At 42.7% G+C, this 25,488-nt stretch overlaps 2 protein-coding genes across 2 annotated transcripts; one reads left to right on the top strand and one right to left on the bottom strand.

Moving 5' to 3' along the window:
* The first annotated feature begins 467 nt into the window (after nucleotides 1-467).
* wdr19 (WD repeat domain 19) lies at nucleotides 468-14,461 on the top strand. The gene is made up of 36 exons (XM_085356583.1): nucleotides 468-473; nucleotides 1,453-1,544; nucleotides 1,640-1,705; nucleotides 1,821-1,946; nucleotides 2,140-2,255; nucleotides 2,358-2,473; nucleotides 3,102-3,182; nucleotides 3,368-3,480; nucleotides 3,579-3,752; nucleotides 4,034-4,104; nucleotides 4,223-4,395; nucleotides 4,689-4,809; nucleotides 4,900-5,006; nucleotides 5,106-5,222; nucleotides 5,453-5,608; nucleotides 5,989-6,136; nucleotides 6,259-6,463; nucleotides 6,869-7,028; nucleotides 7,459-7,569; nucleotides 7,751-7,860; nucleotides 7,947-8,004; nucleotides 8,325-8,471; nucleotides 8,891-8,973; nucleotides 9,069-9,152; nucleotides 9,236-9,382; nucleotides 9,844-9,968; nucleotides 10,107-10,216; nucleotides 10,305-10,373; nucleotides 10,442-10,519; nucleotides 11,815-11,911; nucleotides 12,006-12,130; nucleotides 12,828-12,909; nucleotides 13,008-13,158; nucleotides 13,264-13,387; nucleotides 13,485-13,561; nucleotides 14,341-14,461. Exons 1-36 carry the CDS (start codon nucleotides 468-470, stop codon nucleotides 14,459-14,461), a joined length of 4,047 nt encoding a protein of 1,348 aa, XP_085212709.1.
* A 1,028-nt stretch (nucleotides 14,462-15,489) lies between these two features.
* On the bottom strand, nucleotides 15,490-24,839 carry rfc1 (replication factor C (activator 1) 1). The gene is made up of 23 exons (XM_085355980.1): nucleotides 24,754-24,839; nucleotides 23,341-23,487; nucleotides 23,178-23,253; nucleotides 22,571-22,666; nucleotides 22,190-22,476; nucleotides 22,024-22,095; nucleotides 21,815-21,892; nucleotides 21,384-21,725; nucleotides 21,160-21,273; nucleotides 20,888-21,067; nucleotides 20,450-20,554; nucleotides 19,782-20,205; nucleotides 19,567-19,679; nucleotides 19,344-19,458; nucleotides 18,952-19,040; nucleotides 18,567-18,704; nucleotides 17,773-17,868; nucleotides 17,428-17,681; nucleotides 17,214-17,331; nucleotides 16,817-16,962; nucleotides 16,498-16,711; nucleotides 16,068-16,250; nucleotides 15,490-15,977 (listed from the first exon to the last, which is right to left on the bottom strand). The coding sequence occupies exons 1-23, from the start codon at nucleotides 24,754-24,756 to the stop codon at nucleotides 15,882-15,884; spliced, it is 3,486 nt and encodes a 1,161-aa protein (XP_085212106.1). The 5' UTR covers nucleotides 24,757-24,839; the 3' UTR covers nucleotides 15,490-15,881.
* Nucleotides 24,840-25,488: the final 649 nt, after the last annotated feature.

Here is a 25,488-nt window from a genome sequence, read left to right as displayed (position 1 = left end):
ATCCACACCGTTTGTTGCATGCTATAATATGAAGGGCAACCAGTACATATCTGTTCTGAGATAATGCCCAGAGCATTAAAATTATTTGCTGCCAAAGGCTAAATTCACATGCGGAGAGACATATTTCAGTTCCTTCGGCTTTCTTCGGTGTCCATTATTTAGTAATCTGTGTTTTATTCTGTGTATTAAATATAGAACAAATCCATATTAAACAACACCCACTGTTAAATATGAGACCTCCTCTTTATCTTTTACATCTTCTTTTTACAGTGTTTGCTTGAAACCTGTTGATCGCTCTCATCTGTACAGAACCTCATTGGCTGCTGACTGTTGCCATGACAGCGCCAAACCGCAAACGCTTCAGAGTGAAGGATTGTGGGTAATACATACACATATCTGTAAATCTGAGATGCTTTGAGAAGTGAATACCTGTCCTTTCCAATATTTAACGACAAAACAGCATCGCGATGAAGGTTTGTACCAATAAATTAATTTTATTTTCGTTCACTCATTCCATTCGTTCCACACGTTTAGCTGGATGCTAACTGCGTTTATTCACCTCCTAGAAACCAAGCGTTAGCCAAGTGTTAGCTGAAGACAGACTGAACGTCGACCAAAGTCCACTAAAAATGTGTGTTGCGTTGTGTATTATCCAATAATCGAACAAACGGGCTGTTTTGGCAAACATAGTCACAGTAATGATAACAAAAATCTCTATACTCACAGCTAAAATAATATTACCCATAGCACCTTTCTCCTTTGTCACCCGTCTTTTTAAACAGCGTTTTTTGTGCGTTTTTGTTAAAATATTTTAGGTTGCTGAGCTAATCTTTGTAATGATAACGCAGACATGAGTTTAAGCTAAGTTAAAATAAGTTAGTTGTCACTTTTCTGTTTTATAAGTAACTTCTGCGGGTGTATTTTGTTGCATCCAGTACATGGGTATGTTGTACACCTAGCTATCTGGCACATGTTTTGATATAGTTTGATTAAGGAGCTTTCTAGACGATGCTTTAATATGTATTTAGAAGCAAATAAGATGAAACTTTACGTTGAAGTGGCACTCCATAAATTTAGTACTGTATGTCTCTAAGGTTGGGGCGCTAACATGAAAAAATAACTTAATTGAATTGCTAAAACTTATGCCAGAGAGAGACTTTGAACCTCTCCAAAAATTCATCCTCCCCATACATAAGTGGCTTTGAAGACCGTGGGGTGTGGACAAATAGGTGAGAAATGTGAAGTGATACTAATCAATAAAACAGATTTATTTGGGGAAACAATCAGTTACCAGGTACCCTGAAAAATTTAACTTGGATACATTTTCTTGGATTTGACAAGAAGATGATGAGCGACTCCCTTTTCTGGCTGTGTTATAATGCTCTTCATTTTGACCTATAAAATTGGTAGAGTGGGAAAAACAAACCTATAAGGACATGTTTAAATCCACAGAGTGTTTTTGTACTTGCTGAAAAAGCCTGGGCGGGATCTAACCTGCTGTACAAGTGGCAGAAAAGCCTTGGTAATTATATCGCTGTTGCAGGGTGAGTATGCCTTTTTGATTAACAAAATAGCTCTGAGAAGGCTGTGTAACAGTCTGCTATTTGTCTTCGACTGAGCTTTATTTTCAATCACACAGACAGGACAACACAGTGAAAATATTTGATCGACATGGACACAAGTGGACTGAAATCAACCTTCCAGGGTAAGTGTGAGAAAATCACTCAGATTCCAGTTTTGTGTCATCTAACAGTTTTAGCTGATTACCACTGAATGTTCAGGTTTTCTTAATAACTTCCTTTCTCCTCTTTCTCTGTAAGACGCTGTGTGGGGATGGACTGGGATAAGGATGGGGACATTCTGGCAGTGATAGCTGCAAAATCCAGCTCCATCTTTCTCTGGGATGCCAGTGTCAGTAAAACATCCCAGATAGACAGCGGTATGAGGTACGACCATTTCAGAGGGAGAAAATAAAACCCCATCATTCTACTACAGTTAATTGCTGAATAAGTGATGCAAGTGTTAGTCATTGCATAATTTCACTGCAAATATGTTTTTTTCCCTGTTTCAACAGAACACTAATCTTGAAATAAGTAAAGCTAAACGTTTTGTGTTCTCATTGTTGATGGTTTCAAACAGAGATCAGATGTCTTTCATCTTGTGGTCAAAGACTAGCCCGCTGTTGGCAGTCGGAACAGTCAAAGGAAACCTGTTGATCTACAATCAGCAGACCTCACGCAAGATCCCTGTGCTGGGTAACACACAACACAACTGTATATATAATCTTGGATGGTTTAATGGTCTTTAGTCTGTTCTGTAATATTGATTCTCTGCCTCCTTCTCTCCGAACTTGATAGGCAAACATAGCAAGAAGATTACCTGTGGCTGTTGGAGCTCCCAGAATCTGCTGGCTCTGGGGGGTGACGACAACACGCTGAGTATCAGCAATCATGAGGGAGACACCATCAGACAGGTAGTCAAATACAGTAGTGTGCAAAAATCTTAAATCAGCCCTCATGTCTTATAATTTTTTTAATGTTCTTTAAGAATTGTTTTCCAGTTTTTCTGAAGGTCTTTCAGAGTTTTTCTTTGGACATTTGCTGCTTTTTCACTCATTTTCACTTCAGTCTGTGCTTTGTTTGTTAAGCCATTTGATCAAGGGATCATTCAAGCCTAAAGAAGGCTAACTCAAAGTGTGAACCAGTGTTGATTCTTTACATAACAGACAGCTTAGCAAACAGGCAATTTTAAGTTGTATCTTTAGGCATTTTGTTACTATACGCCTGTGACAAAAACACATAATTTCTTTGGTTGAATCTGTAAAAAATGCCAAACATAACACAGTGTGACAGGCATAATGTAATAGTACATAATGCACAATAATACATAATAGTATTTTTGCACCAACAAGGTGATTCCCAAAGAGCAGACCTGTTTGTTAAAGCCACATCAGAAATGGATTCAATGGAAGGGTGGATGTTAAGTAGCTATTCAGGAAACAGGGAGAAAAGGCTGAGGTACGCCAAATTAAATCTGAACTGGACTAAAAATCAGTCACAGCAGGCCTTAATGACCAAGTGTACTTTCTGATCTTTTGCCAGACAACAGTTCGCGGTGAGCCTGCTGAAATTTATTTCTCGGTGATGAAGACGGATGAAAGGTCAGCTCAAGGAGAGAGCACAGTGAGTCTGCTTTCTGCTAGTTTCAAATTGAACCTGTACTGGAGATGAATTTTAAGAAGGTCTGTTTGAACATGACAGCTGGGATTTGCAGAAAAGTTAAAATCAATTTTTCTTATGAAGGGGATAAAAGGTTTAGGATGTCTGAAATGTGTCATGGAAAAAGTGCACGTTATTCCACCCTTCAGGTGAGTGTTTCTGTGGACAAGAAGATACTGATGCTTTTCAACATCAACGACCCTGGAAACCCAATAGAGCTAGCCTTCGAGCGTCGCTATGGAAACATTGTGTCCTACCGCTGGTATTGCATCTGTTCACACACACAACAAGCTTTGGTAATCACGCTTGAGTTATTTGCAGTAAAACGTGTTCTCTCGCCATCTTTGTTGCACTGTGTAGGTATGGTGATGGGTATATACTCATTGGTTTCTCCCATGGATACTTTGTGGTCATCTCCACACACATCAGGGAGATAGGATATGAGCTCTATCAGGCTCACAACCATAAAGACTGTCTCAACAGCGTGGCCATCTCCACAGCACTGAACAAGGCTGCGTCTTGTGGGGACAACAGGTACGCAAAACACCACCACTCTTCAGAATCTTCGTGTGATGTTAAAAAAAAAGTGTACTTTGTTGGGTTTTTTTGCCCCACAAAAATCCAGAGAGAGAGGGAATGAGCTGTGTCACACTTATAGCTGTAAAGATGGACTCAATAGTGTGGCCATCTCACCAGCATCAAGCGAGGATGCACACAGACTTTCAATAAAGCAGCTGGGCTGCCATTTCAGTGTTGTTAATTTTTTTTTAATTATTTGTAAATGGGAAAAATTTAACCCTGTGCTTCTGCTCCAGCATAAAAATCCACGAGCTGTCAGATCGCAAAGATATCAGCAGTATAATTCAGCTGGATGATGAGAATAAAGGTGAGGCTGTTGTTTTTGTTTTGTTTTGGGGGGTGTTTTAGGGTTTTTTTTCCGCCATCCAGATAGTCCATCTTACATTCTTCAATCACTGTGGATCCCGCTGTGTCTCCTCCTACAGGTTTGGATCAGCTGAGCTGGACAGATGACGGCCAGCTGTTGGCACTTTCCACACAGAGAGGGACGCTCCATGTCTTCCTGACAAAGCTGCCCATTCTTGGCGACAGCTACGGCACCCGGCTGGCCTACCTCACCTCCTTGCTGGAGGTCACTGTCTGCAACCAGGTGGAGGAGGTAAGGACACACACAAACACGGATTCTCTTATAATTATCATCAGTTATTATTCTGAAAAAACAAAAAACAGCAGAGATAGGAGAGTGGCTTACTGCTGGCAACAAGATGAAAAATAAAACAAGAAAATCAGCAAAAAACAACGAACTCAAACAACTTGGATTAAAAACCGGGTTTTTTTTAATAGAGTCGAGGGATTAGTGCACTCATACAGGCTCACAGCAGCCCTTAAACAGAGGAAGGATTTCTTTAAATATGTAATATGTAATATGAGAATCTGCTGCTGTGTTTTCAGGAGAGTCCAGTAACGATAGAAGTGGAAGTAGAGCCCACATTCATTGCAGTGGGACCGTACCATGTGGCTGTGGGGATGAACAACAGAGCCTGGTTTTACGCCCTGGTAGACCAGGAACCAGGTGTGTGTGTGTTTGTGTGTCCAGTGAATCAGGTTTCCAAGAGTGAATCACTGCCCTTCTACGTCCCTGAAATGTCTCTGTGTGTCTCAGGTTTTAATAAGCTGAAGGACATCGAGTATTTGGGGACAATAGCCAGCATGTGTCTTAACTCTGACTACGCAGCAGCGCTGTTTGAGGGGAAAGTCCAGCTCCATGTGGTGAGCCATCTGGTGACTGATCACCGAGCAGGTTTCATCGTTTTTTTGTTTTATCTCATGAATAAACTACAGGCCTCCGTATATGTGTTGTGTTTTTAGATTGAAGGCAAAGATCAGGACGAGAAGAAGCAGATGAAGCTTTTTCCAGACAATGACAGAAAAGGCCGCATCCTTTGCCACGCCCTCACTGCTGATTTCCTCTACTATGGCACTGATGTGAGTGCGATCAGAGAAAAAAACCCACCTTTGTACAAAATCTACATGTCATAGTTATATGAGGGGACATCAGTATAACACTGTCAGTCATTAAATATATATTTTTTTATCTTTAGTTTAATTGTGTTTTTCTTGTCAGTCATATTTGTCCTGTTTCCCCCTCAGTGTTTTGTTTATTTGTTTGGTTTTTTGTCACTTGCTAACATCACTTGAATTTTTGTTTTTCTCAGTCTGGAAGTGTGGTGTCTGTCCTGGTGGAGGACTGGGAGACAGTGAACAGCTACAGCCATTCAGTTGGTGTGAGGAAAGTGTTCCCTGATGTTATTGGCACTCGACTGGTGTTCATCGATAACAAGAACAGCGGCTTCCTGCTCTCCCCTGCAAACGTCAGTGATTTTTAAAAGTATTAATATTCACCTAAATAAAAAAGCATATAAAGTACCTGAGCATATTGTAGTGAAACTTTATAATAAGATAACTAATATTTCACCAAGATGAATGTCACTGTGTGTTACATTTTGTGGTAGTAATAGAAGCAGCAGACACCACCATCTGTACAACACCACACTGGGTTTTAAATCAAGCAATCAAGATATGATTGAAGTGCAGTCTTTCAGCATTAATTTGGGGGCATAACGTCTTTAGAATTACAGTAACATACGTGTGTGTGCGTGTGTGTGCGTGTGTGTGCGTGTGTGTGCGTGTGTGTGCGTGTGTGTGCGTGTGTGTGTGTGTGTGTGTGTGTGTGTGTGTGTGTGTGTTGCAGGCAACAGAGTCCTGCTTTGAGCTCCCCAACTTCTCACCCACCATCACAGGAGTGCTCTGGGACAACTGGCATGCAGACAGAGGGGTGTTTGTAGCCTATGATGATGACAAAGTCTACACCTACGCCCTGCATAAAACCACCATCTATGGTAGGGGGATGGCACCACATCACGGGGCGGTAATAAGAAGGTCACATCAGTGCCCACATGCATTCAAATCTACTACAGGTGATATTTTTAAGTGTATTTCCTCTCTCTGTGACTCTGCTCAGGCCCACAGGTGGTGTTAGTAGGGAGCACTGCGCTCCCCTTTTCCCAGAAGCCTCTGCTCTTTCACAACGGTGAGCTGACCTGTCAAACGGCGAGCGGTAAAATCAGCGAAGTGGAGTTGAGCACACACTCATTCCTGAAGCGCACGGCGACAGACTCATCGGCAGAGCTCAGCAGGCAGCTCGCCCAGGCTCTCATGCTCAAAAGGTCAGCGATGCTGGAAACACTGAACTGTGTGTGCTCCAGGTGGAAAAGGCCTTAAAGTGATATCGCTGTTGGTTCACATGCAAATGTTTAATGTAAGGAATGAATTTGTCCCGTCTGCAGTCGGTTTTGCTTTGCGCTGCTTTGAAAGATTGTTATGAAAGAAGAGATTAAAGTTATTAATTTGAAACATTTTTACCAAACTTCATTTTGATATAAAAGAAAGCATCTGAAAAAGCCACTCATCCCTTTTCACTGATTTACTTTTCTTACCCGCTTTTACATTTTCACTCAAGATAAGCAGTCTGTTAACTTACAAAATTGCAATTTTAGGGCAGCCAATGACGACTTTGATGGAGGCGAGAAGAACCGTAAAGGACTTATAAATAACATAATCTTCCTGTCCAGGTTCCACGAAGCCTGGGCTCTGTGCAAGTCTGCAGGCACTAATGCAGACTGGGCAGAGTTGGGCAAAGCCTGCTTGGTCCACATGGAGGTTGAGCTGGCCATCCAGGTGTACCGCATGAGTGGCAATGTCGGCATGGTGCTGTCTCTGCAGAGCATCCAGGTATACACACGTTTTCCTGATTAGACATAATCTCACTGAAAGTCCTTGATTCTAATGTGTTTTCATAAAATGATTTTAGCATTAGATTTTTAATATGCTATTTGGGTATGTGTTTATTTTACATTTGTTTCTGTTTTTTAATTATGCTCACATCCCTCTGTATGTTTGGTTGTGTTGATTAATTTATGATGCCATCAACCTGCCAGGGACCACGGATGTAAAGTAGCCTGTACAGCTAAATCTGGCATATTTACTAGTTATGCTCCCATGTTAATTAATATGCATTGTCCCTTTTAAATAAACATAAAAATAATTTGTGTGTCACAGATTCTTCCTGACAGACATCGTCTCTGTCTGTTCTAATTTTAGACTGGTCCACTTGTTTCCTCTCTCATTTTCTCTTAGTATTTATGTCATTCTCTCTTTCCAGGGTACAGAGGAAATGAATTTACTGGCAGGACATTTGGCCATGTTTCTGGAGGACTACAACCGGGCCCAAGACCTTTATCTGTCCTCGAGTTCCCCAGTCGCTGCTCTGGAGGTGTGTTTGCGTCTGTGTAAACATTTAAGAGACTGAAAATTGACTCCTTGCATTTTTTATGGTGTCACATGCATAAAATGTTAAGCTGTTCATTACAATCATGAGATTTTACTGCATGCAGAACATCTGTAACGATAATATTGTTAATGTGGTATTGTGTGTGTGTCTTTGTGTGTATTAGATGAGAAGAGACTTGCTGCACTGGGACAGTGCTCTCATGTTAGCCAAGAGGCTAGCAGAGGATCAGATTCCCTTTATATCCAAAGAATATGCTGTTCATCTAGAATTTGTGTAAGTGTTTACACACACGGCACAGGTTTAGTACAGACCTGATTTGTCTACACTCTCATTAAATGTCTCACTCTCTCTGTTTGTAGTGGAGATTATGTTACTGCGTTGGCACACTATGAAAAAGGCATGACCCACAACAGCAAAGTAAGAGAAATCTCATGTTGACGATTCAGTTTTTTCCTTTTAAGGGATGTTTGTGACTTAGTGTTATTTTTTAAGTGTTTCATAGCTGAAAATGTCACCTAGAGTCTTATCTCCTGCTCACCTTCTCCCTGTATTTACAAAGAGGACACTTGAAGGCAGGTTGGAGGGTCGCTGTACATCAAGCACAAGTTACAGATTACAGATTATATTCTTTCTATTTGTTGCACAAGATGGCAGTTGAAGGTTCTAGTCAGAGGTGAAGGAAATAAAGCAGTTTTGTGTTTGTAGCCATTTTTCTCATTTTCCCCCTCTCTGGGCAGTTCCAGGAGCACGATGAGGCGTGCCAGGCAGGTGTGGCCAGGATGTCCATCAGGATGGGTGACATCAGGAGAGGAGCCGCTCAGGCTATCCAGCACCCGAGCAGAGTTCTCAAGAAGGAATGTGGGGCCATACTGGAGAGCATGAAGGTAGAGTCAGCCCCACATTTTTGGCAGACATTTCCACCTAAAAAAGCATCCCTAAATTTAGTCAGTTACAGCTTGAAAACCATGTGACCAAAATGAAAAACCTCAGGCTCCACGGATAAGGGACATCTGTGGGAATTTAAAAATATAATAATCCCTGTCCTTATTGTGAGTCCAAGGGAGATTTGACAAACTGGAGCAAAAATTGAGTGTGAGTAACAGCCTTGTTGGAGTGAGTCTCAGCTGCGTCTCTACCAATTTTATAAGCAGAAATGTACACAACATATGCTGTGTATATTTTAGTCAAAGTCTGTCTTACTTTGTTTGTCAGACTTTGAAAAATGGAGACGACTGCATTTACAGATCAGAGGTGGTGTGTCTTGTTCATATCTTCATCTGTGTGTGTTTTTTCTTAATCACAGCAATACTCTGAAGCTGCTCAGCTCTATGAAAAAGGACAGTATTATGACAAAGCGGCCTCTGTCTACATTCGCTGCAAAAACTGGTGAGGCAAATATGAACAAACCCTGACTAACATATCCAATCTGCACGTTTCTCATCATCTTGGTTGGATTTTACTATGTTTTGCTTCTTTCTCAGGACAAAGGTGGGAGAGCTGCTTCCAAATGTCTCTTCTCCCAAGATTCATTTGCAGTATGCAAAGGCCAAGGAGGCGGATGGCAAGTAGGTTGTTAGTTTGTGTACCTGTGGCTGTGATGTGTGGATCGCTGAAAGGGAACCTGACGTCCTGAGAACTGTGTGCACAGATACAAGGATGCGGCACGAGCCTACGAAAGCGCGAAGGACTGGGACAACGTGATCCGCGTGCTACTGGACCACCTGAACAACCCAGAGGAAGCTGTTCGCATCGTCAGAGAGATGCAGAGCATCGACGGAGCAAAGATGGTTGCCAGGTAGGATTTTACTGACCTTAAAATCCAACAAATAACTCACTTTTTTAACATTTACTATAAAAGGGACAGCTTTTACAGCTTAACAAATTAAAGGCACTGAGTGTACAAAAACATTGGCAGTACCGTGTTATTTTATTAGTGACCTCTTGAGATTGAAGGTTGGATAACTGGTGCCTGATACATTCGCATTCACAAAGCTGCAACCAATGACTATTATTACTATAGATTTAGAGAATTGAATGTCTTTGAGGCCTGTAAATGTTATTAACAGGTGATGGATGACAGTTAGGAGGATCACAGTAGAAGCTGGGAGTAGCTGTGGTTCAGTGTACTTGATGTTTAAAGGCTTTAAGGATTCATTCCTGTTAGGGTTGGTGCTCATTAATTTTCTGTCAGCTCTGTTTGTTTCCGCTTGGTGATTTATTTATTTTTTTCCATTTGTCTGTTTGTGTGCACCCCAGGTTCTTTCTGCGGTTGAACGACTATGGCTCAGCCATCCACTTCCTGGTTTTATCCCACTGCAACGACGAAGCCTTCCAGCTGGCGCAGCAGCACGGACAGATGGAGGTCTACGCAGACATCATCGGTCAGCCTGTTTCTGGAAATGTGTTTCCCTTTTGCAGTGTTTGCTCGAGGCCTGAGCTGTTTTCTCTTTGTGTTATTCTGTTTCATTATGCGTAGTTTTCACTGTTGTTTCATGGCTGGTGGGTTTTGTGTTCATCAGGTTCTGAGGCGACGCAGGAGGACTATCAGAGCATCGCTCTGTACTTTGAGGGAGAAAAGAAGCACCTGCAGGCTGGCAAGTTCTTTCAAAAGTGTGGACAGTACAGCAGAGTAAGAGCGATGAAGTCACTCATCAGTCATGCTTAGTTTTATGACTCCTGTTATTCAGACGGCTCTTTTCTTTCTGGACAACTGTCAGGCGCTGAAGCACTTCCTGTTGTGCCCTAACTCTGAAGACAACCTGGCGATCGAGATGGCGATTGAGACGGTGAGAGCTGTGAGCTAAAGAGTGTGTGTGTGTGCGACATTTCTTTTATTGATGTGTGTGTATTCCAGGTTGGCCAGGCCAAGGACAACTCTTTGACCAATCAGCTGATAGATTACCTGATGGGGGAAAGTGACGGCATGCCCAAGGTAACTGGATCACTAGAGCCTTTAGTTTCAGGTTGAACTCAGCAAGCATATTCTGATTATTAAATTATTGTTCTGCAGTATTTTTACATCCTTTTCTCCCTGTGAATATATTCTTTGTAGCGCCTTCAGTGAGCAGCTGTAGTCGTGAGTTTTCTGTTTTTTGATGTAATATTAAAAAGGACCCAGAAGATTTAGACTTTCTTCACAAATGTTGTGTTTCAAGAGGTAATGGGACAGCAGATCTGTGATTAGAGAGCAGCCGGGAGTTTGTTTGACAGATTGTCTGTAGTAAGCATTACTTTGAAGGACTGAAGAAGAAGAAGATTTTCAATACTGCTGAGGCTTTCTTGTTTTAACTCTAAGCACTTGAGGCAGTTTTCTTATGCCTGATGGTTAAAATAGGTGAGTCTCTGCTGTAGAAAGGTGTTATTTTTTTTCCTGCAGTCAGGATGGACCATCACTTGCATAATGTCTGATGACAGTTACAGTGGAGCTAGTATGTCAGCAGATAATATTTTTGAGTGTTAAACTCTAAATAAATGAATAAATGCCTGTGTTTTGGTAACAAATGTTGCTGACTGTGTATCTGCAGTATTTTCTAAGCTTGCTGATATATCAGAGAAAATTTGCACATGAGCCATTGTTAAGAGAAAGTGGGCAAGTGTTTGCTATTTATTCTCTCATTTCTGTTTGTTGAATTTTTAGTTTAGTTTAGCTTTGCAAGATTTTTATGTGTCAGTATCTCTTGCTTTAAATTATCCACTGTCCATTTCCTAAACCATGTGTCACGTTTATTGGGAGAGACCAGGATGGACTAGATTAGAAATGATATACTGGAAATTAGTGTATCAGAGAGTTAGAGACAAGGCTGAGATGGTTTGGATGTGTGCAGAGGAGGAACAGTGGATATACCAGACAAAGGATGTTGAAAATTGAGCTTCCAGGCTGGAGAAAATGACAGAGACCACAGAAGATGGCTCATGGATGTCGTGAATGTGGATATGCGGAGGGTTGGTGTGGCAGATGATTACGTTAGGGATTGGGTGAGAGGGACAGAGATGATCTGCTGTGATGACTTGTAAAGGGAGCAGTTGAAAGTGGGTGGGTCCCAGGGGAGTTAGAGCTGTCCCAGCTGTCACAGGAAGCCTCTGATAGATGGGTCACCAGTCGGGCAAAGACACAACTTAAACCAGATAGTTTTGCAGCTGTTACTGTTTTATGCAGCTAGAGCCCTGAGTAAATTTGAGAGGGAAACTTTTTAAATCTGTTAGTTCATGTTTCTCTTTTCCTCCCAGGATGCAAAGTACCTTTTCCGGCTGTATATGGCCCTGCAGCAGTACAGGGAGGCAGCTCGCACTGCCATCATCATCGCCAGAGAAGAGCAGTGTGCAGGTGCAAACAGATTCACACAAACATATTTATGTGTGGGCAGCAACAGCACAATAAAACATGCTTACTTCCAATCGTTTGTGTGTAACTTCCAAAGGGAACTACCGTAATGCCCACGACGTGCTGTTCAGCATGTACACAGAGCTGCAGGCTCAGAAGATTAAGATCCCTGCTGAGATGGCCACCAATCTGATGATCCTCCACTCCTACCTACTGGTGAAGGTGAGTACAGCACACGTCTGTCATGCAGCTGCTCGGACGGTCTGCAATTTCTGTCTTTTTGGACAATTGTAAATTTAAAGCTGAGGATAGAAAAACAACAGCAAATGAAAGACTGTAATACAGAGTAAACCCCAACAATCAGATGATGTCCTTTGAGCAAGCATCTGGTAAGAGTGGGAATGAAAAACTCCCTTTTAACAGGAAGAAACCATAACCAGGCTCAGGGAGGGGCCGCTGTCTGCCTTAAAGGGTGGGAGGGTTGGGATAAAATGAGCATGTCCTAATTAAAAGATTTTAGTAGATGTTCCAGATGGAGGCGGAGTCGAAGGCTGGCCATTATCGACAGGGTCGACTGTGTTGTTTACATATAAAACTACAAATACAGACTTATTTCTTACCTCTGTGGGTCCATCAAAGGGTCCTGGACTGTTTGACTCTTAAAACTATGGTTTGACCTTTTCAGCACGATCCTGCTATTTCCAAAGTATAAGAATTATATTCGTTATGTTCTATTACTGCCACCTACAGTGTACTGTATTTCAGTAGTCTTTTTAAGGTAACAAATTGTGCTCAACATATTAGCCTGTAATTATCAACATTGCAGATGTGGATAAGTTTCAAACAAAGTGCTCCTGATATTGTCAGAGCTCACACAAGCACCTTTTTGACTCCTGCTTCTCGTTGTTGTTACATTTAGATTCATGTAAAGAGAGGAGACCATTTAAAGGGGGCACGGATGCTCATCCGCGTCAGCAACAACATCAGCAAGTTTCCTGCACGTGAGTCAACCCGTCAGTCCGATTCACATGATGGCTGATAAAACCTAAACGCTGGTGAAAAGCCAAAAACTCATCGGTGTGTGTTTGCGTGTGGGTAGATGTTGTTCCCATTCTGACGTCAGCAGTAATCGAATGTCACCGCGCTGGACTGAAGAACTCGGCCTTCAGCTTCGCTGCCATGTTGATGAGACCGGAGTATCGCAATGACATCGACACCAAATACAGGAAGAAGATTGAGGCGATGGTTCGGTGAGTCCGTGTGATCCTTACCCTCTTCATCCATCCTCTGCTTTATCAGCTCCTCTTGCCCATTCTGCCCCTGACTCCTCATTTTAATTCCCATCTGCACCCTAGTCGCCCGGATAAGTCTGAGCTGGAGGAGGAAACTACTCCGTGTCCCTTCTGTGGCTTCCAGCTGCCGCAAAACGAACTGCTGTGCATTTCCTGCAAAAACAACCTGCCCTACTGCATCGCCACGGTACACAGGACGGCTCGCTCACACACTGTGATGCTCTTCACCAAGACAGACCCGTATACTCTTCATCTGATTCTCGATCCATCTGCTTCTTCCTCAGGGTCGTCACATGCTGAAAGAGGACTGGTCCATCTGTCCTCACTGTGAATTCCCTGCACTGCACTCACAGTTCATCCTGTAAGTGGCACACTCACATCTAAAACCATAGTGAGCAGTTCACCAGCAGTGGGTGAACTGGTTTCCCTGTTGACTATTTTTGAACATGACAGAGTCAAATTTGTTTTTGTTATTTTGCCAAAAGTTATATTTTTATTGGAGCGCTGAATACTTTTCCACCTTTATCAGAAATCTTAGTAATCTTAATGTTCACTTTAAGAGGAAGCTTCTCTTATTTTAAACATTAGAGTGGTCTCACCTCCTGAGAGTGAAGCCATCTACACTGTCAGCATTTCATTGATGTTTAACAGTGATTCATACGGGACAGACTCGGCACTTTATTTCCAGTTTTGATGCGTTCATAAAAATCTAAAGCGTGTTTTTAAATCGTTTATGTTATGATCTAACAAATTGAAATTTAAGACGATCCATAACAAATGGTGAGTAATATAAAGTTTTTACCGATTTCCTTGATCTTCACCTGATTCTCACCCAAATTAAATGAGCTCGAGCTGTTGTTGGCATCTACATCGCATTTGCAGAACAGCACATAAAACCATTGAATGGTCACTTTGTTATTCTAGTTTATGTGATAGAAAGTTTTCAACGCCCTTTTTTCAACAACTTTTTATCTTTTCAAACAAACAGGAAAAACCCATTTAACCACTTCACCATGTCTTTGTGCTAAATAATGTTAAAAGTCCTCTGGCTGTATTCTTTCTCACCAAAGAGAAGCAGAATCAATTAGTGTAATTAATAGAAATTTTAAATGTTCACGTGTAAACTGAACTTTGTTCCAGGTTGCTGGAGAGGGAGACATCATGTCCTATGTGTTCTGAGAGTCTGAGTGCCAGTCAGGTGATAAAGATCTCCGACTGTGCAAAATACCTGCAAACCTACGAACCTGATGAAACCCAGTAAAAGTACAACAGACATCAACCAGAGGGTGGGTGGTTGGGTGTGTGTGTGTGCGTGTGAGAGTCTGAGAGACAAGTAAGTCACAGGTAGCACATTTGCACTTTGCTGTAGTTTGCAGAGCAGGAGGCTGTAAAGAGAGCGGGTCTGAGCCGTATTCTGAGGATTCAACATCAACTAGGTCAGCTGCAGCGAGCTGGTGGCTGAATTTATTGTGTGTGTGTGTGTGTGTGTGTGTGTGTGTGTGTGTGTGTGTGTGTGTGTATAAATATATATAAAGATGTCCAAATTTCCCATTTTTAATATGGTAGTCCAGTGTGTTTGGGGGAGGGGGGTCAGTAAATGTTCTGTATTCATGTTTCTAACAAAATGTGTATTTTCAATAAAAATGTCGTTTTTTTTATTATTAAGAAATTCTATTTTATCACCATTGGTATCAAAATTGTGCAACAAGCTCATTTCCAGAGCTCAAGCTGAAACACTTGAGATCTCTTTGTGTCTCTTTCAAATTATAATCAGTCACTGCAGTACGACGATACACCGAGGAGAGTGGAAGAATTTCACCTCTCCTCTGGGTTACTGTCTGAGCTTACTTCAGATTTTCTTTCAATTATCATCCATGTAATTCTTGTTCAGGGCTCTGTGAGGCAGCTGTTGTATAGAACTTGGGCCACAGTCCAAAGACATGCAGTTAGTGGGGTAAGGTTAACTGATGATTCCCCCTGCAACAGACTGGTGAGCAGTCCAGGGTGTATCCCACCTCTCACCCTGTGGCAGATCCGATCAAAAGGGCAACCATTTAGTCACCACAATCTGCAGTTGCTCACAGCTGAGTCTGTCCACAGTTGGATGCTTTTTCTGTTGAGTCGATTTAATGCAAGTTTGCTCGGCTATCGTCAGGATGGTGGTGCATGAGATAAGCCCTCTTGTTGGATCCTCAGAATATTTAACATTTTTCAACTATATACAAATATAGACAAATTGTTCAAATAAGTCACTAGGCAACACATTTCTCTATTAATACTCGTGTATTTTTGTTTGGATTTTTTTTTTTTTTTTTTACAAAATTGCAATTTACAGGAAAAAGAAGCTGTGCTGACTGCAGAGCAAAAGCATTTCTGTACTGTAGTTGTAGAAAAAGAAACAGTCCTCCAGCCAAAGTCGCATTATCAGAAAGAGTGAACGACACTCCTGATGAGACACGTTTCTACAGAGATGTACAGACATGATGGTGGTGGAGCGAGAAGACTACGCACATCATTTGTTCAGTATGGCGAGATTTGGAGTTAAAAAAAAAAAAAACCAGGTGCGACGCTCCTCAGTCTGTATTCAAGTGTTTAAAGGGACCAGTTTTACTACTTTGGATAGATACAAGTTCAAAGAACATCATCAGTCCAGTCCAGGGCAGCTAGTTTTCTTCCTCGGGTCATTTCTTAGCCTTGCCTTTGCCCTTGCCTTTGCCCTTTCCAGAATCCTCCTTCTTCTCCTTGTTTGACTCCTTGGTGGGTTTGGCCTTCTTGTGCTGCAGGGAAGAACAGGAATGCATGTGTGAGAAATATACAGAAAGGTGAACTTAACACTTATAATGATCCCAGAGCTTGAATGCACTCACCTTAATCATAGCGTCTGCTTTGAGCCCCTCTCCTTCGTCTTCAGACTCCGGATCTTCCTGGCTTATTTCCTCCCCTCCCTCAAAGTCTCCTCCCCCACCACGGCGGCCTTTCTTCACCACTTGCAGGGAGTATGGTGTTAGGTGGACCTCTTTATTGTATGTCCGTGTAAAGGCGGCCTTTACCTGGAAGGTGACAACGACAGGTGTCAAAAGTCGCTGGTTGTTGGGACGTAAAGACATCCAGTTCTGTTCTCATGAGTCGCAGAGATTGACGAAGCAATTTGAGATCATTCACGTCATAACTTTGGTTTTAAAGGTACTTTTTGTTATTCCCTTCTGTAGATTTTTAACATTTTCACCACCACCAGGGGGCCTCAGTAGTAGCGGTCATTATCAGTAGGAAAACTTTTAAATGTTGCCACCTCCTCACCTTGGAGTCCAGTTTGGAGTAGGGGTCGGGCTGTCCTCCCCAGACGCTGATCTCCATGATGCTGTCCACGTCCTCCTTGATGAGCTGATAGTCGTCCAGCAGCTGCACGGCTTCGGCAGCGCCCTCTGCTCCGTGCTTCTGGAGTGGATTTAGAATCGCCTGTCGCAGGTAGTGCAGGTAATCCAGGTTGACCGCCTGTTTGCTGCTCAGTGTCCTGAAAAGAGCCAAGCAGATAAAATAATTCAGTGTTGCAGCAGCAGTTTGAGCTCAGCGATGTGTTAAAAGCATCATTTTAAGACGATAAAGAAGAAACACTGACTTTAAACCCATGTGCGAGGACAGCTCCTGCACGATGCGTGAGTGTTTATTGGTCGAGGAGTTCTTGCCGAGCCAGCTGGGGAAGATCGGGAATTGATTCATGTAGCCTCTCATGAGCTCGCCTGGTAACACACTGGCATAAATGGCCTGCAAATATGCACACAGACACACACAAACACAAGAAGAAGTATGATCAGGGGCTTTCATCAGAGAAGCACCTGTGTATGCATCCCTCAGGGAGCCTTTCATCAACGTTCAAGGCTCACTGAGCGGCTTTCTGTCCTGTTTTTCACGCTCTCATGATAAGCTAGCTGCTGCTTTCACTATGATTAAAAGAAAATCTAGCAATGCTTTTGTGTGTGTGTGTGTGTGTGTGTGTGTGTGTGTGTGTTAGTTACCTGGGTGGGTAGCAGTGACCAGTTTTGTCCTGAGCGGATCCGTCTATCCACCAGATCGCCATCACAGATGGAGTCAGCCGTCTTACTGAGCAACACCAGGTGGGACTTCAGGTTGCCACTGCCAAAAAAAACAAAGCAAACGAGCAAATTTAAAATAAAAGTTTGACATCTTGGTCAATTTTACGCATGGGATGAAGCAGGTGGCCTCTCTCACCCTGCAGCAGCTGGGCGCACGTGCAGGTAGTTCTCCTGGACGAACAGCGGCGCCAGCGAGTAGTCGTGGAAAAAGAGGTCCGACTTGTCGATGAGGCTCATGCGGGCCGTCTCCTCCCCCGAGGCAAACACCTTCCTGCAGACGTCAAACGGCCCGAGCTTCATGTCCTTGCGTGCGCTGGCTGCGTCGGACTTGCACTGGTCGTACGTCATCACCTTGTCCTTGGCTGACCACATGCTGAGATTGTGGATCACCTGGAGAGGAAAACAGCCACAGTGGTAAGGAGGTAACCACAGGACACAACCATCTCAGGCTCGTTATGAGTTGACGCTTTGATTTCTTTACCTGTCGGACATCCTGATTGGAGGCTAAAATGATTTCGTTAAGAGCTGGGGGCGGGATCCTGATTCCCTCCTTGAAAGCAATGGACATCATGGCTCCCTGAGAAATGAAGAAGTAAGCGCGACTGTCATAGATGCTGTTTGCTGTGGTTTCTCTGGGTGACTGAAACTCTAGTGTTCATCACTCTGTCACTTAGCACAAACCCAACTCCAAAAGCAGCTGGGACACTGGATTACATATAGATAAAAGGAGGAGGAAACGATTTTAAAACCTCACTAATAAAATCCACAATAAAAGAAAACACAATTAAACACAGAAAACATCTCAAATGTTTAAACTAAGCTTATTTAGAATTTGATGGCAGTAACAAAAGGCTCAAAAGTAAGTGGTACTAAAAAGAAACATCTGGAGGAACATTTAGCAACCAATTGGATTAACAGGCAAAAGGACAGTGACATGACAGAGTATTAAAAATAAATCTTACAGAGAAAAAGGTTCTCAGAAGTAAAGACAGGCAGAGGCTCACCAATCTGCAGAAAACTGCAGAACAATTTCAGAATAATGTTCCTCGATGCAAAATTGTAAAGAGTTTGCGAATATTATCATCTACAGTTAATCTCCTCAAAAGATTCTGACAATCTGGAGAAACCTCTGTGCACGAGGACAATGCCGAAAATCTTCAGGCCCTCGCATTAAAAAACACACAAGTTTGTCATGCAAAGCTCTGATTAGTGTTTGCACATCTGGAAAGGCACCATCTATACTGAAAGCTATATACAGGACAGATGTGTGAGTACCTTGATTTGTTCCACTCGCGGTCTCTGGAAGCGGAGATCGAAGCAGTAGTTGGCCAAAGATCTAATCTTCTGGTGGTTCCGATCGTTGCACATGCAGATGATGGGGATCTTTGAATTTTTAATAAGGCCGATCATTTCCTACAGGAGCAGAAACACATCAATATCGAAGAAACAACAGAAATAAACCAATAAGCATGTGATCTAAAGGTCAGCTGGAGAGGTCTGAGGATCAGACTGAACTATTTTCTGTTGCAGTTGCTCAGTCGACCATCAACCAGCGCTGAAACCTGTGAGTGCTTATTTTCCACATTTCCCTAATCTAAAACTTTTAACTTATAAAAGTTAAGATCTCTACAGTCTGTAAAAAAAAAATGCCGTCATTTACCTGAATTCCTCCGCGGTCCTCGTTACCAGCCATGCCGTCGACCTCGTCCATGATCAGCACGTGTTTACTGCTCACTGTCTGTGACGTGCCTGCAAAACGCCAAGAAACAAGAAGAAGGTTTAAGTGTCACTGATTAATCGTTTGTATGTTATGTTAATTTATTAAAAAGTTTGTCCAGCATGCACTTCATAAATATTGTAAAAGCACAGCCAGAGTTGCTGTTTAAGAAAAAGTGGAATAAATGAGCTCTTATCTACTTTAATGGAGAAGTCACTGCTGTACGAGAACAACAACCACATCTGTTTACCTTTGCTGTTTTAATAACAGCCTGTGCACAGACTGCGTGTCATTTTTAATCACTTGTATAAAAGGCAGCTGAAAGCTGGAGTGACCTTTGTAGAAGTTCTCTATGCTGGTGTTGTTCAGCGACTCGGCGACGACCTCCTTCAGGCTGTTTTTGCTGCGAGTGCAGCTGGCGTTCATCTCCACATAACTGAAGCCCAGCTCCTGCAGGACGACACACAGACGCAGTGAACGCGAGGCTGAGATTAGAGCGGCGTGCTCAATACGCACACAGACTGCTCACAATAAATCTGTGTGTGTTTTCACGCTGACCTCGCAGACCAGGGCAGCCGTGGTGGTCTTTCCCACCCCTGGCGGGCCGGAGAGCAGAGCGGCTTTGAATCCTGAGCCATCGTCTTTCCCTCCAAACTTACCAAACCGAGCCGCTGCATAGAAGAAAGCAGAAAAGAACACACGCAGACTTCAGCACAGACGGGTTTAAAAAGCTGAAATCGACCAAAAACAAATCACGTTCAGTCTTCTGCTACCTGCTGGTTTGCCGCTGCCGTGGTTTTTGTACCAGTTCTGCAGCCAGCGCAGCAGCTTGTTTGCACAGCTCTGGTCCCCCTGCTGGCCAATCACAGCCTTCAGAGAGCGTGGACGGTACTTGTCCACCCACAGCAGGCTGCCACCCTCTTCTGTGGGTGATGGAGATGATTGTTCTGGGACAGAAGAAGAAGAAGAGGTAGCAGAGGAAAGGCCCAGCTCCCTTCGCGCAGTTTGACCCGAGCCTCTCCCGGGTGGAGTCCCACCGTCTCTGGTCTTGGTACCGCGGCCTTGTGCCTGTCCCGTCTTTGAAGGGCTCGGGGTGTGAGGTGATCTGGAATTACCCTTAGAGGGAGAGATCTTCTGGGCCTTCGGGGTGCTCTTTGAAGCCTGGCTTGGAGGCGTCTTGGTCTTTGTGGTTTTGCTCTATGTGACAAAAGCAGAGGGTATAGAAACCCAGCGGAAATGGGTAAAATTCATCTTTTAATGTAAAGCGTTTATTCCGGGAGCAGAAATGAGCAGCTGTGACACAAGATAAGTTTATTTATATATATATATATATATATATATATATATATATATACATACACACACACATATACATACTTTTTTAGTTTAACTGATGTACAGAAGATTAAATCATACATTACAGGATAATTTCAATACTGACCTCAGCTTCCGCAGCGATCTCATACTTGGACTTCTTTCCTGGTTTGGTTCCGATCAGCTCCAACAGACCGTCTTCGTCGAGGATCTGGGTGCCGAAGCTCTCCGCCTGAGAAACGCAAGAAACAAAACTATGGAGCAAAATGTTTCACGTGTGTGTGGGAAAAATAGAGGATAATAAAGAAAAAAGGAGCAATTTTTATTATCATTTTCTGCCATTTTTTCGTATCTGGAGCTCAAACTGTTTATCCTTAAAGTCTATCTTAATTTATTGAATTTCCTTATTTTCTATCATGTGTATTGATAAAGTACTCATAACTCACATGATCGGTGCTGGAACAGCTAATCCCTGTGAGATAAAAGCTCGGGCTTCAGACAGTTTTTTCTATTGATGTCAAATCCTTTAATATGGTGATGCATTCATGTTCAAAGAGATAATCACCTTCTCCAGCTTCGATGCACCGCTGTCTCGGCCCTGAATCAGGTAGGTGGTCTTCTTGCTGACGTTGCCCGTCACCTTGCCTCCGTAGCGCTCGATGAGAGATTTGGCGTCTTCTCTCTCCATGGACTCGAGGACGCCGGTCAGGACAAACACGCAGCCCTCCAAACAGTTTTCTGCTCCCTGGAAAACACAAACCACGCAGGCAGTAAAGCAAAGGCAGCGCAAGCTTGCTGGCCAGCTGAACGATGGCGTCTACAGCGAGCACAGGTTACCTTCGGGATTTCCTTTGAGCCCAGAGCTCGTGGTCCATCTCTGTTCAGGAAGTTCCTGTAAGCTGAAGAGTTGGCCTTCTTCTTCTCTTGGTCGTCAGGGCTTGTGCTCGTGCTCTGAGACAGAGGCAAATAATCTGGGTTTTAAATTGTTTGAAGTGGATATTTTTATCTATATGCTCAGGTTTTTTCTTCCTCTGATCTGATAGGTCGTCTGTGTGGCTCACCTCCGGTTTCTTGGGAGAAGTCTTAAGTGCGGTGGGCGTGGTTCCAGTTTTGGGGGTGAACGTCTTCTCTGAGATAGATGAAGCGTGGGGCTCCTTTTTGGGAGAAATTTTCATCTTAGTAGGGGTTTTGCTCTTTACCCCTTCGTTCTTGTCATCATCCTTTTTCTTCATCATGGCCAGTTTGGAGCTGGCTTTTACAGGAGCTGTGGTCTTTTTGGGAGACGGACTAACCACATCTTCAGACACGCTGGTCTTCGAGCTGCTCCCAGGGGCGGCAGCGTCTGTGGCTTTCTTTTTGGGGCTCGTGGTCAAGACTTGTTTTTCATCAGAGCCTTTGCGAGCCTGGATGGTTGGGAAGACAAAAGAAACAAGACTTGAAATAAACTTGAGAATTTAATTGCACAAACCTTTTTAACGCTTGCAGCCTTTACCATCTTCGCTTTTGGCTCTTCATCCAGCATGGCCAGCGTTCTGGCAAACTCCTCATCCTCGTGGACCTGTTTCTCCAGCTGAGAGTGAAGCAGCAAAAACATGAGAACAGCAGAAGAGCTGTAATGAACTACGGGTCAAAGCCATCTGTCAATTTACTGAGCAGCTCTAATTCAAAGTCAAATAAACCAGCAGTGGCTGATCAGCTTACCTCCATGTCCTCTTCCATCTGCAACTGCCTGGCGATTTCCTCATCGCTTATCAGGTCGTCTGTGAGAGTCGGCTGAGGAGTTTTTACAAAGGATCATTACTGAGTCATGAGAGGATGAGTAAAAAAAACAAGGAAACACACACAGAAGTAATGCCTCAGTACTCACAGCCTTTCGTTTGGTGCTGGCTACCAGCTTCTTGTCCGAGCGCTGAACACTCGCGCTGCCAAAGTAATCGAGTACTGATGTGGGGGTTTGTTTGGACTGAGGGGGCGGAGCTGACTTTGGGGTGGAAGGCACAGGAGGAGATTTTGGTGTGGTTTTTCCCTGGGTGGAGGATGGCTTGACGGGAGACTTCCCCGACTGTTTGGCGTCCGCTTTTGTCGTTTTTGCGGCGCCGTTCTGTTTGGATTTGGAAGTTTTCTTCAAGGACTGGAAGTTGTCGCTGTCTGAGTCTACAAGCAGAAAAGAGAGGCCTCCTATCACGCGTTTATAAAAAAAGGACATTTTCCCTTTAACGCTGGGGTAAGAGCACATCTGAAGCATCACCTGTTTCAGAGACGTACTGCACGGGATCTTTTTTGTTCGTCTTCGCTTTCTCTTTGGGGGATTTCGACTTCCTCACTGGCTCCTCCTCATCTGAGTCTGAGCACAAACACAACGCATCACTAGAACCCTGCACAGAAACGGGCTGCAAGGCTCCAAGAAACTCAAAGTGGAAGGGATCATGAAGAAGATTAGGTGAGGAAGAATGAGCTGTGATTGGTCAGGAGCACATGTGAGACTGTTGAAAACTACAACATTTTGACCCTGCTAGTTCTTCTACTTCTGAGGGGGTAAAAATTCAACTTTTATAGGGGGCTAATAATTCTGTCCTCATCTAAATCTACAATCTATTTCCATTCATCTTTGGATGAAAATATGAGGCTAAATCTTTTGTAAACTTTAGAAAATGTGTGTTATCTTTTTTTTTTTTTTTAAATCCAGATGCACAGTAGAGCCTGAGGATGCTGCAGGTCGCTGAGTCCCCGCATACATCTCATCAAACAGCAATAAACTACATTTTAAAGGAATGTATTTTAACAAATCCTTTAAAAACCTTAAGAAAAATAACAATGCTGTGACACCGAGACATCACTGTGGAGGAAATGCCTACCCGAGGCTATGACTGCGTGCTTCTTTCGTTTTTTCTCCCCATCCTTGCGTTGCTCCTCAGTTTTTTTGCTTTTGACCTACAGAACACGAAACCACAATAAAGCCGGATAAACAGGATGAAGAGGAACAGAGAAAGGAGACAAGGAGAGGGGGCAGCTCCTCACCTTGTTGGCCTCTTTCTTCTTCTTTTTCACCTCCTCGTCCGTTGACGAGGAATTCTTCTTCTTCTTCTCCTGTTTGTCATTTCCGTTCGGGGCAGGTTTCTGCACCGCAGGCTTAGCCGACGTCGGTGCAAAGAACCGCCTGATGTCCTGCACACACAGAAGAGTACAAACTGTAAGAATTACAGAATTACGTAAAAGGAAAAAACAGGGGAAAAAATCACTTTTATCAAAACTATACATCCTGACTCATAAAGTGCCTGGGAGTAGGAGCTACGAATGCAAAACTATTTCATTCTTTGACATCTCAGTGAGACTTTGTATCCTTCCATCCTACCCCATCCACATCTTTGCAGCTCAAGCACATGATCTCATTTTGCAAATTAGAAAAGATGAATTTCACAGTCAAAGGCAGCTATATTCATTTTTTCCCCAAAAAGTGGAAATCTTTTATTATTTTAATTATTTACCAATCTTGTCTGTAGACTAGCTCACTTATTTTATACCTATTTGTAGTTATTTTGGTTCCCCAATAACTTATTTTACTTAAATCCATTTTATTATGCTTACTCAGATACATAAATTAATACCGACTGGCCCTCCTTGATAATATATTCATACCCACTAGTTCCTCCCTATATTTTCCCTAATTGAATGAAGCCATCCTCTTCACTCTGCTGCTCCCATTAGTGGACATAACCACCATCTGTCACACCAACCCTCTGCATGTCCTCACTACATCTATGAATGTTCCCTCATCCTGTCACTCCCAGTGAAAATCTTAGCATAAGGACATTTCCTTATGCTAGGTTTTGAGTTTACACCACGAGTCAACTTTTGATTTTACATCAGTTAATTTTGCTTTTTTTTAAAAACAAACAAACAAACAAACAAAACGATTTTATCTTTAGTTTTATTTAAGTGAATTAAAATCACCTTATTGGCACCCAAACAAAAACAAACGTATTCAAAGTCAGCTCAGTCTTTTCACTCATGCCACAGATGTTGCTGCTTCACTGTAGCCTGCAGTGCAGCTGTGAGGAAGCATCTGCACCTGTGTGTGTCCTTCTACACCCACTGCTTTATGGTTTTCCTTTAAACTGTCACCCCTCTGCATGTTAGTCAGTGTGCTTCCACAGCAGACCGCACAGCTACACAAACTACAAACTGTACGCTCTTACACTTCACAGATTTCACCTTCTTCACCTGCTGCTCAAAGCTTCACCTGAACCAAAGGATTGAAGTTTATCCTCTTTAGCAGGAGCTAACTGCGCACTGCGCTTCATCATCATCATCATCAGTAGCAGCAGCAAGGTTTAACCACACAACAGCATCATTTCCTCCATATTTACCCGCTGTGTTTATGCACACAGGCTCCAGGTTTGAGTGAAAAAGCAGCTGAAATATGTCACGTACCATTATGAACGCGCTTTCTCGCTGTGTTGGTCTGTTATCAAAAAAAAAAGTAAGAAAAAGCTTCAACTGCTTGGCGCGAAGCAAGAGTCCGCGGTCGCCTGGAAATGACGCTCCGGGAGCTGGTTGGCGTGCGTCATCGCGTCACCACGAGTACGTTTTTTTTATTCGACTAAAGAAAACCTAAATGTTTACAGATATGTCAAGATAAATAAATAAAAAAAAGTTTAAAACAATAAATAACAAAAATTATTTTTTTGTTGTGGTATAAATTAGCAGATTTTTTTTTTTTGCATTCATTTCTTATTGTGAAGAATTTCCGGTAAAATCTGCGCGCTTTTACCACTGAAAGCAATGAGCTGTATCACTGATTTGATAATGCTCGACTTTCATATCCATAATTGTAGAATTGAAAGTAAAATAAATAAATATATGAACTAAAATTAAACTCAAAAAATGACCACAATACATATGGTTTGAGCAATCAATACAAAATAAAAATAAACTGTAGTGTCTGCACTGTTTGAATATTGTTTAAAACTTGAATAACCTACAGATTCTAACTAAAAATGCAAATACAAATAAAAACAAAACAAAACTACTCTCCCGGAGGAAAACACCACTCAAACTACTTCCTTTCATTTTTTCCCCCCAGCAAATCCACTTTCTTGCTTCCGCGTTATTGTTCTTTAAAAAATAATAGTATGAAGAAGAGAAGCGACCTGGATGTATTTAATC

Source organism: Diplotaxodon limnothrissa, linkage group LG6 (genome assembly GCF_057381915.1).
Source record: "Diplotaxodon limnothrissa isolate DT_005_m linkage group LG6, D_limnothrissa_male_GT1.1, whole genome shotgun sequence".
NCBI lineage: Eukaryota > Metazoa > Chordata > Actinopteri > Cichliformes > Cichlidae > Diplotaxodon > Diplotaxodon limnothrissa.
The sequence above is the reverse complement of the archived record's forward strand: the minus strand, read 5'-3'. Positions and strand labels throughout refer to the sequence as shown.

Coding starts and splice junctions, on each gene's coding strand:
- wdr19 (XM_085356583.1), top strand. Junction 10,374..10,441: donor TCGAGATGGCGATTGAGACG/GTGAGAGCTGTG, acceptor TGTGTATTCCAG/GTTGGCCAGGCCAAGGACAA. Junction 13,562..14,340: donor CTGCACTCACAGTTCATCCT/GTAAGTGGCACA, acceptor ACTTTGTTCCAG/GTTGCTGGAGAGGGAGACAT.
- rfc1 (XM_085355980.1), bottom strand. Junction 21,893..22,023: donor AGATGGAAGAGGACATGGAG/GTAAGCTGATCA, acceptor CTTCACTCTCAG/CTGGAGAAACAGGTCCACGA. Junction 16,251..16,497: donor ACTCCAAACTGGACTCCAAG/GTGAGGAGGTGG, acceptor GTCACCTTCCAG/GTAAAGGCCGCCTTTACACG.